The 17972-nt window shown below is 41.6% G+C and overlaps 1 protein-coding gene across 3 annotated transcripts in view; it reads left to right on the top strand.

Annotated features, from left to right (window-relative positions):
• Positions 1 to 17972, top strand: part of GRB2 (growth factor receptor bound protein 2) — a 54373-nt gene that overhangs the window by 26819 nt on the left and 9582 nt on the right. For all 3 annotated transcript variants that reach the window (XM_065034070.1, XM_065034071.1, XM_065034069.1), the window contains exon 3: positions 17833 to 17930. In XM_065034070.1, coding sequence (XP_064890142.1) covers positions 17833 to 17930 — 98 coding nt within the window. The remainder of the gene's footprint in view (positions 1 to 17832; positions 17931 to 17972) is intronic.

The following is a 17972-nucleotide window of genomic DNA, read 5'->3' as shown; positions in this document are numbered from 1 at the left end:
TCTCGGTGTGTTTTGCATTATGCAAACGACAAGAATGAGTCAGACGATATTCAGCTTTCTGATCAGAAACCATTTGCAAGTGTCTTCCTCTTGTGTACGCGTGTCCCACTAGAGAGGAAGTTTGAGTGGCTTTGCAGTTACTGGAAGACAAGAAGAGTTCCCGTCTCTCTTCAATATTCTCGCTCTCTGAAGATCAGCCAGACCCAGTACCTGTACGTTTCCTCTCGGGTTTGAAATGTTGTTGAACATTTAGTCAGCAAAAACAGGTTAAATAAACTGTATCCATTGAAAATAAGCTAGATGACAACTGTCACTCTGCAGCTGACAAATCTGTTCTTGTATGGTGATTTTTATACTCTGCAAAACTAAGCTATTACGTCGTACTAAGCCAAAATGATGTTGGTTTTATGCACTGATTTTGTACAGGGAACGATAAGCTGAATTAATTTATCTCTATGTTAGTCAATAGTCATTTATGACTGAACTTACAGTCTAGTTATTGAGGTGTCTTGTTTTAAGCAAAGCTTTGTTTACATTTAAATGAATTAAGATCCTGATAGGGAGCAAAAAAACATCCCTGCCAGGAGGCTCAAGTGAACACGATGGTTGGTTTTGCTGTTCTTTTCATGTGGACAGGACTGTCTAACCAGCCCTGTGGAAATGATGTGATCAGGTCTCCTCTTCTACCTTTCATCAGTGAACCATCCCAAAATGAAATGGCTTATAAGTGCTTTTTGCGGATCTGCATGTCTTTACCACAACTGAGAGTTAAATTTAACATTTTAAATGCAAAGATAAGAGCCGAGGCAGCAAATTATGCATATATACACACATGGTTGGGGCAACAGAAAGAGCTTTGTATGGATACTGACCAAATTACTAATTGTGGCTATGTGTATATAACACGTTACAAAATCATGAGGGCTGTGAGAGTGTGAACAGGCTTTTTGTGGGCTGAATTAAGACATGATGTAAAAACTGCTAATGTGCTCAGAGTTAGGAGGGTAATTAGTCCGAACCAACAAGTGAACCTGCTTGGTCAGAGATTGGATCTTTTGGTGTGTTTTTTCTTTTTCTCTCGTTTTATTCCTCCCCTTTCTCAGGCCTTTGCGTAACCAGTGCACAATACTGCTCGACTTCTCATTGAACCTCCAAGGTCTCGTGTTGCAGGCTTTGATTTAGAGAGCCTGAGGCTTTTGCTGACCTACAGGATAGGGCTTTTTTTCTTTCTGGGAAACAGAGCGTTTAGCTGCTTGAAAAATAATTTTCCATTTATCTTTTAGCTACCAGTGTGGTTTTAATTCCTTGGGTGATTTCTTGCTTACCTCTGTTTCCCTTAACCGTGTTATTTAATCTCAAGGCATCTTCCTGAGCCCATTATACTGTTAAAATACAGCATGCTGGCTTTTTCTTTCCCCTAATTTTCCCTATTGCTGATTCTTGGCCAGGTTCCACGGAGGTAGCTGGGCAGTGGCCACCATAATCTCAGCAACGTTGTGTATCTGAAGCTATTTCATGCTTCCCCTCTCCCCCCAACAATATTAATGTTCTGCAGAACAGGAGATTTAAGGGGTCATTTCATGCTGCATCTCTTTAATATGCTGCCTTAAACCAGGACTAAAACTGTCCCTTCCTGTGACCGCTTTGTGTCAAGCTGGTCACAGGTGCAAATTGCCGTCTTAACGGTGTTTATCCACCTTATAGTAAAAATCAGTAAGCAGCCTCTAATCATGTGCAGTTTTGAGATCTTTGTCTGGTTTTTAAATGGTTGGTTCTTTCCTTGCTGTGTTTTCAATTAAAGCATCTGGGAATGGTATTGTTCAGGATCTCAGTAAATTAGTCTCTAAGTTAGTCTGTAATATTCTGCAACATATTAAAATTACATTGATGTATTGCTTTTTCTTATTGTTTGTGTAGTATGGATTTGGAGATGCCTGATTCTCCCTTCCAATATGTTATGTGAGAATTGGTTACATAGGTACAAATCTCGCAAAATATTGACTTACAGCTATGGGGAACCTTGAAAAGCTGCCTATTCTAGGAAATTGGCCTCCTGTTATCTCTGATTTCATGCTTTTTCCATCTGTCTCAAAATGAAGAGATTAGGGCTGATCCTAACTACGTGTGTGAGGCAGATTATGGTAATCTTATTATTCTGATCTCATTACACTGAGTCTCCAGATTTGAGAATGTCCTGGTCTTAACCCTTTCTTCAACAGTTACAAAAATATTAGTGAAAAGGTAGTTGAAGCATGTTCTGCAAACTTTGAATTAAATGTTTCCGTCATCCTCTCTTGAAGACTTTCCTAGTCAGAGTAATACACTTAGTTGTTCTTGTTCTTTTTTGTCTAAAGAGACTGTCTAAAATGACGAGTAAATCGACTCACTTGCATTACAAAGGATGAAATCCACCCTATATATGACAACAGTAACAGTTATTCAGAAATCCATTTTCAGTTTAATACTTTGGGGAATCTAAGAGCTCGTTCTGGAGATCCTTAGTTCATGATAGGTCAGTTGTTGGTTTTTTTTCTAGCTTTTCTGTAAAGAAATGAGATTTTCCAGACTTTTATACCAATGCTTGACAGACAAAAATATAAAGCTTAATGGATTGTCTCTCCATCTCGTTACGAGTACGCAGAAGTTAATGCAAGATGCTGGGGAATACATAGCTGTGTGTTTTAAATGAAGAAGGGATGACCAACCTGGAGCACCAAATTCTCTGCCTTTCCAGTTTCTATAGCACAACGTGGCTGTTCTTACTGGGAGGTCAATTTTATGATTGCCAAGGGTTTAACTTGCTAGTTCGTGGTGAAGGGACTTTGTTCTGCACTGGGCTCATATGTTCTGCTGAGAACACTAAAGCAAACACCAGGTGGACTTTGAGGATTCCAGAAGGTCTTTGTCTTCCACTTGTGGAAGCAGCTCTGTCCCTTCTGCACAGTTTCAGGCACCAGTTATGAAATCAGTGTTAGTCCTTCTTCAGGTCTGTAAATTTCTTTAAGTGATCTGTATTTTATTGTAACTCCTGTTCTAATTAATTCGAAGGATATTTTGAGATTTGTACTACACTGATGGGCTTCCAGATTTGATACTGCAGGGAACTCTTTTTTTAAAGCATTTGAATATTGTTCTGACTGTTCTACTGGGCATCTTTGAGTATCAGGCCGTGTTTGCCAGTTCCCATCCTGACGTTGCATTTGGAGGGCAGGGAAGAAGACTGGAAAGGAAGGGGAAAAGATGTGTTAGTACATCAAACAAAGCTGGGATAGAAGGAAGCAAGTGTCTTTTCCTTCTGTCTTTTTTGTAGGTCATCTAAGTTGGACCTTTTTGTGGAATGATACGTATTCTTGTACCTGGTTTTGCCTGTAGAGGAGCACACAATGCGGGAACATGGCTTAAGTTGCTGCCCTAGCTACCTGGAGTACATTGAGTGTATAACTCTTAAATAAGCTTCATTGTTTTGTAGTACAGGGGTCAATGGAGCTTTTTCTCTAGTTGCTAATTCCTGTGCCCTGGCTATATAAAATTCACATAAGTGAGCGAGCTCCACTGGGACTGAGCAAACTGGGGAAAATGGAACCTTTGCAAATGATGTGGTTTTTTTCTTTGCCCTGTTTGGTCTTGACTGACTTCCGAAACACTTGGGCCAGCGCAGGGTGGGGATGGCAAGTGCAGAGGTGAGAATGAATGGCTGGAGGGAAGAAGGTACTGGGAGAAGCTTAACTTTGCCCTGTCACTTGTGGAATCCCTGCCTTGGGGATGTGCCTTGGCTTTACAAGCAGGATATTCTGTTTTGCTTGTCGCTCTCATGGTAACGCAGATGTTTGTAGTGTTGCACTATGAGCTGACCAGGGAAGAGAACCGGCAGTGGAGGGTTGTTGGTGGTTCTAGCCCAGGTTGTCTTTGATTTGGTTTTCAAGTGTTGGTGCTGGCTGCACTGGGGGAGACCAGCTTTGGTGTGGGAGTTGGATCTGGGTACCCCAGGCTGCTGTTGCTGCCCGACGCTTTTGCTGCTTCATTCCAGCCCTCGGGCCATACCTTTGGCTGAATCTCATGATGGCAGAGCAGCGAGCACTCTCTCAGCGATTATAGAGCAGCCCTTTCTTTTTGTAACTTCAGTTATTTTTCTTGCTGTTCTCAAAAATTTGCCTTACCGAAAAATGCTGCTTCTATTGTGCGTTCGCACTGGGTGGTGATGGTTGTTTTGCTTTGAGTGCTGAGTTGCTGGCAGTGTTTTAATATATTTTTAGATAACAGTGAAGTATTTGTTTTTTCAAATGAGAGGTAGGAAATTACAAAGAATGAAGAATTGCATGAGCTGGCTTAGTGATAGCATGCCTGTTCCATTTGGGGTAATGGAGGAGGAAGGGGCAATAGCTGGTGATGTAAGGGCTTTGCTGGGACACTCCCCCAGTAATAACTTTGGTGAGGAGCTGTAAAGGTTGGAAGGAAAAATAAAGATGTTGAGGATTTGGTGACTTGGACACTTGACATGCGCCACATCTTTTCTGTTTTAACAGGACGGTAATTCAAATGAACACAGTGAACCCTTGTTGTATCACATGCAAAACTTTTCTTTCTCTTCCCCTGAACCTCATTCTTGACAAAGCAGAGGATAGATTGTGGTTGGTCTGAGTAAAGGGTTGTCTCTATAAACCAGAACCATAAGGCTCCTGTCTAAAAATTCTAGCAAACATGGTTGTAGAAGCCCTGCATTGATGAGGCAAGTCTTTAATTGATAATATCTGTTGATTTAAGGCAACTGTAGTAAGCTTTACCTTACTACTCAGCATTGAGATTGGAGGCTGAATTTTCATAACGTAGTAGAAAAGTAGAGGGACTTTCTGCAGAATTTCAGTTCTATTTTCAGTCAAATTATCATTACTTAGTCTTTCCATTTTGCCAGTGTGTGAAGTCTGCTTAATAAAGATCTGTCTTCTGTCCCACAAGCATTCATATAATTTTGTTCTCCATCAGTATGCTTGGTAAATTTTATGGCCAAAGTTAAATTATGCTTTCCCAAAGGTGCAGAGATAACTGCTATTGCCCATCCTGACGAGAGCAGGAAATACAACTTCTTTGCATGGACTGACAGTTGTTTGTGGAGGGATTCTCAGATCCTGTCCAGAGCACTGATGGTGCTTTGCAGCGATTGTTCATAAAATCCCATGCAGACTTCTAAAAAGCAATTTTCATTTTTCATCCTCAAATGAGATTTCAACACCATTAACTTCACTTTCAGTAGGATGGCGATTGAAATGCCTGGGTGAGGAGTTACAGATGCATTTTAAAGTTGGGGAAAATACAGCTTTTTTGTGCTAACAGGAGACATCAGAGTTCAGCTTCACTGGCCAAAGTCATCAGCCTTTGCGCCCGGCTCTGGAGTGAACAGGGATGATATTTGGGCTGCTGTCTCAAGGTGGTGGAACGTGGTTGGGCTTTTCCTTCTGTACTTTCAAATGCAAATTTGAATGCTCTATGGGACTGCCAGAAAAGTACATGTGTGTCTTACAAGTGTAAGAAATTAGTAAATATTGATTGTTTAATTGCTACGGAAGGGATATTGCAGTTAACACCTGCTTGACATCCTGTGTCTAGTAGGTTTGAGTTTTGTGCACTTGGTATTAATACGTAGTTTTTAGACATCTGGTCATAGAGTCCTGCTCTTGTGGGTGGTTTCGCAATGTGCAGTTGGATGTAAGGGATGACTTTTGCTATGCAGATCAGTGATGTAACCCGTAAAGAATTAAACTTGTTGGAAGGACCAACAGCTGTCACTGTTGAAAGTATGGAGCAGAAAGAAAAACTTGATCGCCCCACCAGTATTTCTTGTGAGCGTTCTTGAACTTAAAAGCTGTCTCATGCATGAAGTCTGTGTTTTCTCTGTCTATGCTGCAAAAATCTTCAGTTGCCTCTTGCCAGGATAAGTATGAGGCATAGCTCAACCTGGCTGGCTAATCTGAAGGTATCTTTTCTTTCCTTCTTATCCATTGAAGGTCCTGCCTTCCATTTCTGTACAGCTTGGAATAAAGCTGTCTTAATGCCCAAATTGAAATACAAATATCTCAGCTGAGTCCCTCCCTCCTGCTTCCCCATTTCCCTTCCCAGTAGGATCTGGGTTTCTGCTGCCCCTTTGCAGGACCATCTGTGAGCTCCTTGAACTCTTGTCCACCTCGTGCTCAGTTTAACTCTGCCTAGATAAAACTTAAAGCACATGAAACTAGGAACTCTTACATATCTAAGTTCTGGTGTTGCAATTGTGGAGCAGGCCTTTGGAAATGGGAACGAAGGGTGTTTCCTTCACAGCAGCGGCTGCCCACGCAGTCCTGCCCTGGTCCTTTCCTTCCCGTCTCCTCAGCCGCTCGCTCCAGTTCCAGAGCCGAACCCTGCACTTGCTATAAGTATCTGTGTAGCCAACCAGTGAACTGAGACAGGTGAAAAATACACCACGTCCCTGCACTGTTCTGCAGTCAGATCGGTTCCCGCTGCACGGAGCACGGGGGAGGCTGCAGCCACACAAACCAGCTCAGACAGCGCTGCTGCCAAACCCCCTGCAAACCCGTAGTGCAACCTCTGGGTCTGTAGCTGGGTAGGAATTCATGCTCAGAAGAATGCATTAACTAGGAAGATTGTTAATTCTGAGGTCAAGATGTATTAACAATTTCATTGCTGACTTTTGAGGTGCCTGCAAACATCCTCATTCCTGGATGGAGGCTGAAGTCATCTGGATTTTAGCCCATAGTTCTGTGTTCAGTTGAATAAGTGTTCCACCTTACAAGGTGTGACTTGACAACTGTGGTTTTTGAGGACCATCAATAAGAGACTTGAAATGCACAGAAGTTCAGTAATATCAGAATAACTGAAGTGTTGCATAGGTTTTCAAATGTTTTTTAACGTGTCGTATCAGGTGTAATTGACCTTGGGAACTTAGGTCATAGATAATTAGTTGTCAGATACTATTCCTGATATCTTAAAGAGCTGAGTATGACTGTTTCACATTCTGTAAAATGTACAATGCTATAATATATTAAGCAATCGATATTAAGTGCAAGAATCTACACTGGTAGAATCCTAAAACCTTTAAAGTTTAAAACCAGATGAAGCAAATCTAAGGTTTTTATCACTCTGTTACTTTGTCTGCACTGTAAAATGAATGCATAATAAATACTGTAATAAAAAAGTTTAAACAAAACCATGCATTTAAAGAAAAAAATATTGTAAATATACGCTAATTACACTGAAACCTCCCCCCTCCCCTGTAAAGTTGCTAATAGTCCTGCCTTGATCTTTGGAAGCATGTTGAGTCTTCTGCTCATGTGGTTCCAATAGCTTTTTCACTGAAAAAGAACAGAGCAGCTGCAGATCAAGTTAATTTGCTTCCTTTAAAATATATATAAAAAAAAAGAAAGTTATGTTTTGAACACTTTAGAAATTTCTCTTGAAGGAATTTATGTGTTGTATCTTTTCTTAGTGTGCTTTAAATTGTAGCAGACAGTGTTTCTAAGTGTATTTCCCACTGAAACGTAGTTGGGTTTTGGTAGTGGTTTCAGTCAACCTGTAAATTTTTTCCTTCTGACTTGTTTTGTTACTGACAGTTAATGCTGGTATCTGTCTGTCTTATCACCAAATAGTCAGGTTGTCAGTACAAGGCATGTGCATTTTTTCTTCTACCTTTTCCAGGTTTTTGAAGTACCTCAAGACTGCAGTTTTCGTAATGGCTTTAGACATGCCATTGGTGACTTAAACTTGCCCGTGTGTCCTGGGGTATCAGGCGTAGTCCTGCACTGACATCGCCAACCTGTTCACAAGCAACCAGGGACACCTCGTTTAGGTGAAACCTACTGTAAAAAGGATCACAAAGATATTTAGAAAGCCACAATCAAGCTCAGGTAGCAGTGGTTCATGGTTGCACTTGAAGGCTCTGGATGTCTTTCCACAATATTATCTTTGGCATGGTAATATTGTGTTAATGAACCAGGTGATTAAATGCAACATGCCTATAATATTTGTGGTGATGATTAGTTGAGTTGGGCTTCTGCGTGCTGAATATACAATTTAAAACTATTTTGATGGTTTGAGGAAATATGTTATGAAAACAGGAAGGTGTTCAAGGATTGCTGGGCTGTTGTACACGTAGACAGAAATAACCAACTGCACCAGTACAGGAGGGGGAATAACTAGTGAGGTATCAGTTCCTCTGAAAATACCCCAAATATTACAGTGGAAAACCAGTTGAAATCAAAGTGGTGTCAAGCAAAACTCGTAATGAGATGTACAGACAGGGCTGTAACACCTTACAGCATGGAAAGAAGTTCTTCCATTTGGTGCATACAAGGCCTTGGCTGGGGAGCGCTGTACCTTGGAGTCCACACGACTACTGTAAACTACTCTCTGGTCACATACCCTACATTTCTGATCAAACACTGAGTAAATCCAGGTTGTTCCAGTAGTAATTGTCTTCCCTCCTGCCCAGCTTTTCCAGCCCCAGGGTGGAGCTGCCTTACCCGGTGTGGTATTTCAGCAGGATGCCAAGTGTACCCAGCAATATTCACCTTCTTTGAAGGTTTGTATGTGCAGCTGTTCATAAGCAGTTTGTTTTCCTTAACACATCGTTTTAGACTTTAACCTGCTATTACTTATGTACATCATAGCAACTCTGTGTACAAGCATTAGAATGGTTGTAATGGAGAACCTCTTAAATGGAGCAGTTGCTCAATGTCACTCCACAAACAACTGTTCCTCTCTGGTTAAAAGCGATAGGTAAATTGCTCGAGTTTGTGTGCTGGGAAAAGCAGTAATTAACGCACGTACAGGAGCGGAGTGTTGGACTTTGTCATTTCTTGGGCAATGAGATGCAGCAGAAGGAATGGTGTGCGTTCTCCTTCTGGAATAGAAAGCATAACTGTCTTAATTTTGGCATTTCTTTATTTCTTGGTAAAGGAGTCTTGAGGATTTTATGTTTGTAGAAGTTTGGGGTATCAACCATGAGGTGATTCAAGGCTGGTTGTTCCCGTTGCAATGTCGTGTTCTTCAATGAAAGGCAAGCACTTCCTTGTCCTCTACTGAGTGTGTGATTGCTACAGGGTGTTTAAAGGCAACATGTGGATACTAACAAGGAATTCTGCCTTCTGGTCCTAGAGGAATTGTCCTGGTCTCTGAGAATCGGGTGTATCTCCTTCCTCGGAGACGGTGAGAAGTACATTCTCTGGCAGTGCATTTTAGTGAGAGAGGCACATGCCAATAGACATAGGAACTGTATGACATTCAGGTAAAATTGTTATGCAAAGCAGGTTAAGAATGGATTTCATGAGCTATGAATCTAGTCTGATTAATGGACTGTCATGCAGGTGTATTTCCCCAGGGTACTTTCACTTTTACTGTATGTGACCAGCTTCATTTGTATTGTAAAACTAAAGGGCAACCACAGCTGGAATGACAAGCACAGGCTATGGTTGCTTGTTCTTCATTACCTGTTTCAGTTTTTCTGTTTGATACACAGCATCAAGTAATTGTTTTACAACAGAGCCGTCATGATGAGAGAAGTTGTGTGAGAAATCCGTGGTTTTTATATGCTTGCAAACTGCCACAAGAACACTGCTGATAATTCTGCAGTGTTCCTCTATTAAACTTGAAAGCAACTCTGAAACACTCTCATCAGAATGCTTGATAGCTTTTTATTATTATTATTTTCTGGTAGTGTGACTTTCGACCTTCATCCCTCAGAGCTGGTGCCAAGAGCTCTTACAAAAGCTTTACGATTCAGTAAAGACCTGAAAAGCTGTAGCTGGTTGTGCTTGGATAAGTAGTCCGGAGTATATAACAGATGTGCTTTATGCTTGGTACCCATGTTACTAAACTTGAAGGGATGGCTGGAAACAACCCCTCTTTTCAGATGGCCTGGAATTTGTAGGTTTGCATTAGCAGCAAATACAGGAATAGAAACAGGACACCTTACTCTGACCACTAGGGAAAAGTAGTTCTTTTAATTTTTTTTTCGCAAAATTGAGGGTTTATTTGGATGCTTATGTCAATGTATACTCTGTTCTTTAGGTACAGGTGTGTATATATGCATTTTGGTTATTTTGGGGGGTGGTTTTGGATTTTGAACCTTTCCCAGACAGAGCAGCTTTTTGGTCAGTATTCAAGGCTGTTTTCTTTCCTCAATAAACCAGAGGGAGGGTGGCAGAGAGCTCCCCAGGATTCAGAGCTCGACCTGTTGTTCAGTTTGTGCTTCACTGATGGTTCTTCTTTTGGGACCCTGCTTAGACCTAAATTAAACAGTGCTAATCTGCTTACTTTTTAAATAAATACTCAATGGGGACAGACACTTATTAGCAAGCAAATTACCGTCCCCTCTGGTACCTGAGTAAACTAATCCGCAGTGCACAACAGCAAACTCCCAAAATGCTTTGCTCTTCAGTGCTTCCCAGTTCCATGTGGAGCGGGTTGGAGGTTAAGGAAGGATGTTTTGTCTTCTGTTTCCGTGATAACATCCTGAGCGCTGCAGCCAGTTATAAAAGGTGGCTGGTCCTGGTCTTTAGTCACTGTAAACTAACCCTTGGACCGCAAGGGAAAAACAACACTCCCCTTCCTCTTTTTAAGAAACCATTCTTGTGAATCCCACAGCATTCTGCTCTCCGTGTGCGAGGCAAGCGGTGGAGCTTAGCCTGTGATAACAATCCGTTTCTTTTCTTGATCGAGCACTGAAAGGAGACAGCACATTCGTCTTTGCCTGTTCACGTGAGCGCCATAAAAGTTGCTGAATGTAAAATGAATCTCACCTCTGAGAGTCCCTGCTGTTGCCGAAACACTTGTGAGTCTTTTAGATGAGGGAAGCCCAATTAGAACACTGGCTGTAGCTACTGCCAGCTCTGAAAAGCTATTTTTGTTTGGGTTGTAAAATCACCAGTACTGATTTTTACTGCAGGCCGTCATTCTGTAATGGAGATCATTACATCAACCACCTTCTTGAAAATATGTGATTTGTGGTAGCTGTAAGTTCACCTTTATATGAGTGGTAATAGTGGGAGGACTCATTTGTAGACAACTCTGTAATGGCTGAGGCTGACGTCTCGCCATCCTGCACACGCACTGCGGGCAGAACTGCTCACGTTGTTCTCATTTTAACTCTGTGCGCTTGTGCTACTGGAAACGTCCTACACAGAAGGAAACTTCATTGAAGAGGAGACCTGTGGCAACGTTCCTTGATCGGCTCCTTCCAGGATCTGCATTAGACACTTCGGAGACCGCTACAATACACTTGAAAATACTGTATGGGGTTTGGTTTTGGTGGTGTTCAATCTGGGGGTTTTTGTTATGTTCGGGGAGGTGGTGGTGGTGTTCAGTTTGGTTTTGGGTTTTATTGTTATTTTTTCCTTCCCAAACCAAAATAGAAGAGCCATAGGGAAAGAGAATTGTTGTCTGGATTTTTTTAACTTGTCTCTCTCTTTCCCCTATTATCTTAAATAAATAAATAATCCTTCACCATTGAAGGCTTTTGCCGGAGGGGAAATAGTAGTCCCAGACTTGCAAGGCCTGAGTGGCAGGGTGGGTTAGTCTGTGCCGAGTTCTGTCCTTGTGGCCAGACTTGGTTGTACCTCAGCTGGCTTCGAGCTGCCTCAAGTATTCTTGTGTTATATACTAAAAAATGTTTTTGAAAAGCAGATTTGAAGAGAAAGCTTGAATGCTAATTCCTGGCTCCATTCCTGTCTTTGGACTTTGCTTTGTTACAACACACTTTACTGTACTTGCCAGCTGGTGCTACTGTGGATTTTTTGAGCGCTGTAGCTCTATCTGGAGTTCTGCGTGGTGAAATATTGCATGGAATTGGAATTGTGACTTAACTTTATCTAGTGTAGTTAAAAGTAACATCCTTTCCTGTAATCTTACCCAGCTCCTTTTCTCCATCAACCCTCTCTGAAGTTTAGGGGAATACTGGATTTACCTATAAATGGTTATATTGAACAGAACTCCAGTGACGAGTAGATTTGTGCCATAGACTTGGAGGGCAACATTAGTTACAGTTTGGAAAGAGATGCTTAGATCCTAGAGTGGCAGTCTCCTGCAACTTCCATTGTCATTTTTCCTTTGTTGTCTCTCAACTTTGTCTTGTATTTTAGTTCGGAGTAGTTTTCAGGCTCCTTCAAGGCACTTTGTGTGATGGGAAGACTTTCTAAATATCTTTTTTTTTTCAGTTTTGTGCTCTTTTTTTGCCTTTAAAAATATAAGGGTGGAAGAAATGTTTCTGTAGTGATAAGGAGAATTGAAGTGAGGGTGAGAGTGAAAACCTGTATCCATAACACACTGCATTATATTACAATCTACATGCATTCTTTAGCTAGTGAATTATAACACTTGGTAGTGGAGTGCAGTTATAAAACAAGCTTTCTCTGGCTGTTTTCAGTAACACTTGCTTAGTGGTTGTTAAGTGTTTTCACAGCTTTTTGTATCTGCCTAGAGAGCGGGTATTTACAATCTTACAGTGTGTCCAAACATGGTACTTTAGATTTTGATCTGAAAACTGTGGGTATTTTGCATTTCCTATGTGCGATTCTGATAAATTCAGTATAAGGAAAAGCCTAAAATATTTTAGGAGTTATGTGTTCTTGAGCTAGTCACCTTAATTGTCTAATGTATCTTTTTGCATTGAATGTTTGAAGTTAAAATTACCTGTGCCGTGTGTCACAGTGAATAAACCAAGAAAATACAAATTCCGATTTGGCTTGACCTGAATTATGATGCCATTTTGAGGTGCAGATTACCCTGGGTTTCCTTAAGATGCCATTTCCTCTGTACAACCACCTTGTTGGTGGCATTTTGCAGGCGGAGTGAGGAGGATTCATTGGTTGAGGGGATTTAGGAGCCACAGGTTACCAGAGGAGTTTGTGAGGAAGGAAAACGCTGCGTGCTGGGCTGTGTCAAATCCAGGTGTAGCTTCCATTGAAGCAGCGGGCGCTTGCTTGGAACGTAGCTGGTTTGTACCTCTCTTCTTGGAGCAGAAAAGGAGCCTTTCTTCTCTGAAATGAAAAGCCGTGTTAAAGCACCTCTGTGGAGAGTGAGAACCGTCCTCCCAACCACCATTCCACCCCGGGACGAGTCATTTCCAGGCTTCAATATTCAGTTGTGGCATTGCTGCCCCTTCAATCATTTGTTCACTTTTAAAATTTTAATTCTCACCCTAGTTTGAGTGTCGTGAGCGCTTTCCTTGGATTCCTGAGACTTTGGGAGTGTTTTTAATATACTGCATTGTTTTCTTTGTGGTAGTGTCAGTACGACTTTGTCACGGAGAAAAACCCCATTGGCAGCTGATGGGTTGTAGTTGAGCGGTTGTGTTACCTTCTATTTCAGCACTGCAAGAGTCCCAAAACCTCACAGAGCCAAAACTCAGAGCCCTCCTGAACAAGCTTGTTGGGTTTTGTCTCTCCAGATCCCAAACGTTGATGTTTTTGGCTAAATTCTCACATACATTTGAAGCCTTATGTTTAGTTCAGCTACAACTTGGTGACTGCCTTGTTGTACCTCTTCTCCATTTCCATGGGAACAGATGGGCTTTTGTTGATAAGAGATCTGTTATCAACCTAGGAAACTGGAGGCCGTGGCTGTAGGACAGGGCTGCAGGCTGAGGACATCACATGGCAGAGTGTGTTCAAATGGAGCGGCTAAAAATATCCTTCCTTCTTCCTCCTCCCGCACAGATGCCCCAGTGTGAAGGGAAAAGTCACTCTGGCATAGACTTGGTGGGATCCATAGCAGACATGGGGACTGGCTGCAAAGGAACACTTTATGTTTGGACCTATACAAAGAGCAGCAGTTTTTAACAGTTATTGGGACAATTTGTGCCTTTTAGGTTTGTCGTGGGCTCTCAAGGCGCTCTCAATTTGGAGCAGTGAATCTTAAGTTTCTTTTTGTTGCTTAATTTATCTGTATTTATTGGTCCTTGGGGAAATTCTCAAAGCAAAATCCAGTGATATGTGCAGTGCTTAGGCGAAATTTTATACCTTTGGGAAAATCTTATCATAGTTCAGTTAAGAAGCTCTATTTTTCTTAGAGGCATGGTGCTGTTTTTTCAAGTATCCAGATGATAAATTTTAATTATTATCTGGAAACTGTCTTGGGGACCAGTTGGAGGTATGGGATAGATGGATTTACTGAATGCTTTTCTTAAAATGTTTTGCAGCAAAATGGTTTGATGACATGAATTCAGTTCTTTCCTTTCAGTGGGTTTATGATCTGAATTAAAAGAGAGCAATGTCAGGTGTAAACATCTAAACCAGATACTCTGGTGCAGAGGTTTTTTTATGTGGGTTCCCAATTCACTTTTTGATTGTATGTCAGTAATGAATGTCAGTGGCATATGGGTTTTTTTGAAAGCTAAAATTTTACATAGCTATTCTGCAGTTGCCATAATAATAGCTACGTAACTTCATAGCAGCCACCACAATTCCAGCCTCGTGCGTGTGACCACAAAGCTGTCCTGAATTTAAGGTACTTCAATACAAGTCATTTTTGCTGGACTAAGCATGAGAGCAGCTCCAGCGGTGTCTGTTTGAGACACCGTCAGAAAAAACGGGTTTGGAGTTAATATGTTGTGGAGGTGACTCCTCCGAAAAGATCTGTGAACATGGAGCGTTGTAAAGAAAACAGCGTGCTCTGTTGCCTCTGGAAGACCGGGAAAGGGGCCACACGGGCGCTCACAGGGTGTCTGTGTGTGTATAGGCTCCTCTGGTATATAATGTAGGGCATGGACGGTTTGGCTGTTGGCCAGGGTGTGAATGGAGCTGTGACAGCTTGTTAAAATGATCCTAGAAAGGACAAGCAGCTCTGAAGATACGTCAGGCCGGGTGTGAAGCAGGAAAGAGTCCTTGGAGCAAACAAAGGCGGTGAAGGGAGGAGCTGTGGAGGGTTCGTTATTGCAGCAGAGGTCCCTTGGACAGGTTGTACATGCGGATGTGGAAGCAGTTCACCTCACTATGCCTTTTATTCGGCTTTTCTTTTTTTGGGTCACACAGCTTAACGCATATCTCAGCAATGCTCCCTCACTGGCATTTGGCTTCAGGCCAAGCATTAATGAGTACCCCAAGTGCTGTGTGATTTGGCTCCTCCAAATCTTATTGTATCTTCAGAGCAAGATAAAACTCAATAAAACGCTTAACATTTGGGCATTAGAATTTCTGATAATTTTGAATGCCAACTGCCAAAAACACAAATATATGGTAATGGCCTTCATATGAAGCTACAATTTACTGATTTTTTTTTTTATTATTGGGGAAAGAACAGACTACAATATCCCTTAATTGCTCTCTGGTGGTAATGAAGTGGGTTTGTAGTACACAATCATAACAAAGGGTTGATCTGTGCTACCTTTGCTAAAGGAACGCATACTATTGCATAAGATGTGGTGTATTAGAAATCACATAGAAGTGTGTTGTATTTGTGTTCTATTGTATTGTATAATGACTAGCGATGGCAGCTGGGGTATAAAACAACCAGACTTCCTGGTCATTCAAGGTATGTGCCAAAATCCTTGCATGACTGAGTTGTAATCTGGGCTTCAACCTGTGCCCTCTCTCTCACTAGTCTCTCTGCAGTTCACGTTTTACAGATGTTTTTAATCTCCATCTGCCCTGCTCAGCATCCCAGAGCTGCCTGCTGGTGTCATCTGCCAGTATTTCGTATTCTGGAGTGGAACCAGTTTCTGCCCTGGACGCTGCCTCTCAGTCAGCACAGGGGTTCTGAGATGTGCATCGTTTTTGTGCTCAAGGCAATTCAGCTGATGTGCATTTGCTCTCTGTGTGTGAGCTTTTACCTCCCAGCTGTACGATAGGCACACTTGAACTGCTCCTGACCTGCGGGCGGATTGTCCTCGCCAAAGGCTGGGCTGTAACGCGTGCTAGAACAGTGCTTGGAAATAAAGAAATGGAAGCTCAAAGTAGCAGCTGCACAAAAGATAGCTTGAATATTTTTACCTATATAAAGGTGCTCAGCATCTTTTAAGCATTGAAGTTTCTTCAACTGAAGATATCCCGGACTGGGTGGTAAAGGTGCGTTATCTTTGCTCACCTGAAGCGTGTGGATGTGGCTCTGTCCCCGTGCTGGTTCCTCGATGGAAGCGCTGGCACCTGGGGGTGTCCGTGCTGCCACCAGCTTCGGCACTCAGGCGTTCAGGAACAGCCACCCTGGTTCACTGGGGAGGTTCAGATTCTGTTCTATTTTTGCTTTACCAGATTTCATTTCAGTAAGCCTTGAGGTGTTTCTCTTTTACATGTAGAATTCCTCAATGGGGCAGATTAGGGTGTTGATGTGTCACGTATCTTTGAAAGACAGCAAAAATTGATCTTTAGAGTTTAATTTTCTGAGGAACTCCCATCAGCTGTAAGAATTTTAAGGACTGTACTTGCAAATTCTTTCCTTATTTATTTCCTGTCATCACCCTTCCAAAAAAGAAACATAGTGAGATAGCAAAAGTTGGATATGGCAACAATTGCTTATGAAGAATTTTCTTTTTATGGTGGATATCTTCATCATGACCAGATGTGTATGTGCTGCGTGATCTCTGCATCTGCCTTCGTGTTGTCCTTCTCTTTGCGTTTCCTCATTTTTCTGCATTCAGGCCATGCTTAATCATGTGATACTTTTGTGACTTGAGGCTTTAAGTGTATCTTCCCTTTTTGTTTTTGTTTTGAAACTCAGGTCCAGCTTTTTGTTGGCCATTGTCACAAAAATAAACAAGAGCCTCAGAAAGCTGAGGAGAAAGAAAGTGCTGGGGAAAAAGTGCTTAATTTTAAAGGGGGGGCAGGTTCTGCGTCAGGTTTACTTCCAAAACCAAGTAAAATCTCTTTGAGGAGGGGTAGTTTCAAACTAGATCATGGCTTTATTTACAGAACGTAATACTTTACTCACTAGATGACTTGCAGTCAGAGTACCAGGGTTGCCTGTTGCGTTGTACCAGTTGACAGAAATTCAATGAAAAATAAAACACCCGAGTTGTTAGAGCAAGTATGCTTTGAAGTAGCAATTTGTGCTTCTTTAAGCTACCACTTCATGTGGCTCCTCTCTTGTGACTCCTGATCTTTCATTTCATCCTAAAGTTATAGAAAGAAAAGTATTTCTTTAAAAAAAAAAAAAAGATACTTTGTTCATGTACATTTGCTGCTTGTGTGTGTTTAACTTTATTAATGTGCTCAACAGGCAAGTTGCTGTTCCTGCAGTCTAATTTAATCTGGTTTTAACTTGTATTGGCAAAACTAGCTGAAGATGCTGGTTGTATCTGGGCCTGTGCTAATGTTGTCATGAGGGAGGTTTTTTGTAAAATTGTCTATAATATAGATGTTGTCTAGAATCTTCACCATACCCAGTGTGCAACCAGTGCAAATGCGGAAGAGCTGGATGAAGTCATGTTTGTGCTGAAAGCATCAGGTTTGTCAGCTGAATTCAGGAAAAAGTGATCATTAGAAGTGATAAAGAATCAGAGTTTCTTGGCTTGTAGGTTTTTGACAGAATATTTTGGTCATGACAGACAACTAGACTGAGATCTGTGCCAAACATTTTCTTGTTTAAAGTACCTGTGGACGTAGGGTGACTTTCTTACTAAAGCATGGGGTTCTGGTGCTAAAATCCTTTGGCTATTTTGAATTACTCATTCAGCTTTTTGTTCACCACAGTTTCAAGCGTTCATGAGACGCAGTGGAGCCGGATGCCTAGTACCGTTTTTGTAGGTTCATCCTACAAAAGCAGTCTTTGAAACACCAATAGAAAGAATAAGCTCGTACCTTCCTCAGTTTTGCTGTGTCTTGAAATGTGATAAACTTCTTTTTTGTTTGCTTCCTTCAGGTTTTGAATGAAGAATGCGATCAGAATTGGTACAAGGCAGAACTCAATGGAAAAGACGGCTTCATTCCCAAGAACTACATAGAAATGAAACCACATCCGTAAGTAGAGCTCTGGCAACGGGTTCGCTTGATCTTACTTTT

The sequence above is a fragment of the Columba livia genome, chromosome 18 (assembly GCF_036013475.1).
Source record: "Columba livia isolate bColLiv1 breed racing homer chromosome 18, bColLiv1.pat.W.v2, whole genome shotgun sequence".
Taxonomy (NCBI): domain Eukaryota; kingdom Metazoa; phylum Chordata; class Aves; order Columbiformes; family Columbidae; genus Columba; species Columba livia.
The sequence above is the reverse complement of the archived record's forward strand: the minus strand, read 5'-3'. Positions and strand labels throughout refer to the sequence as shown.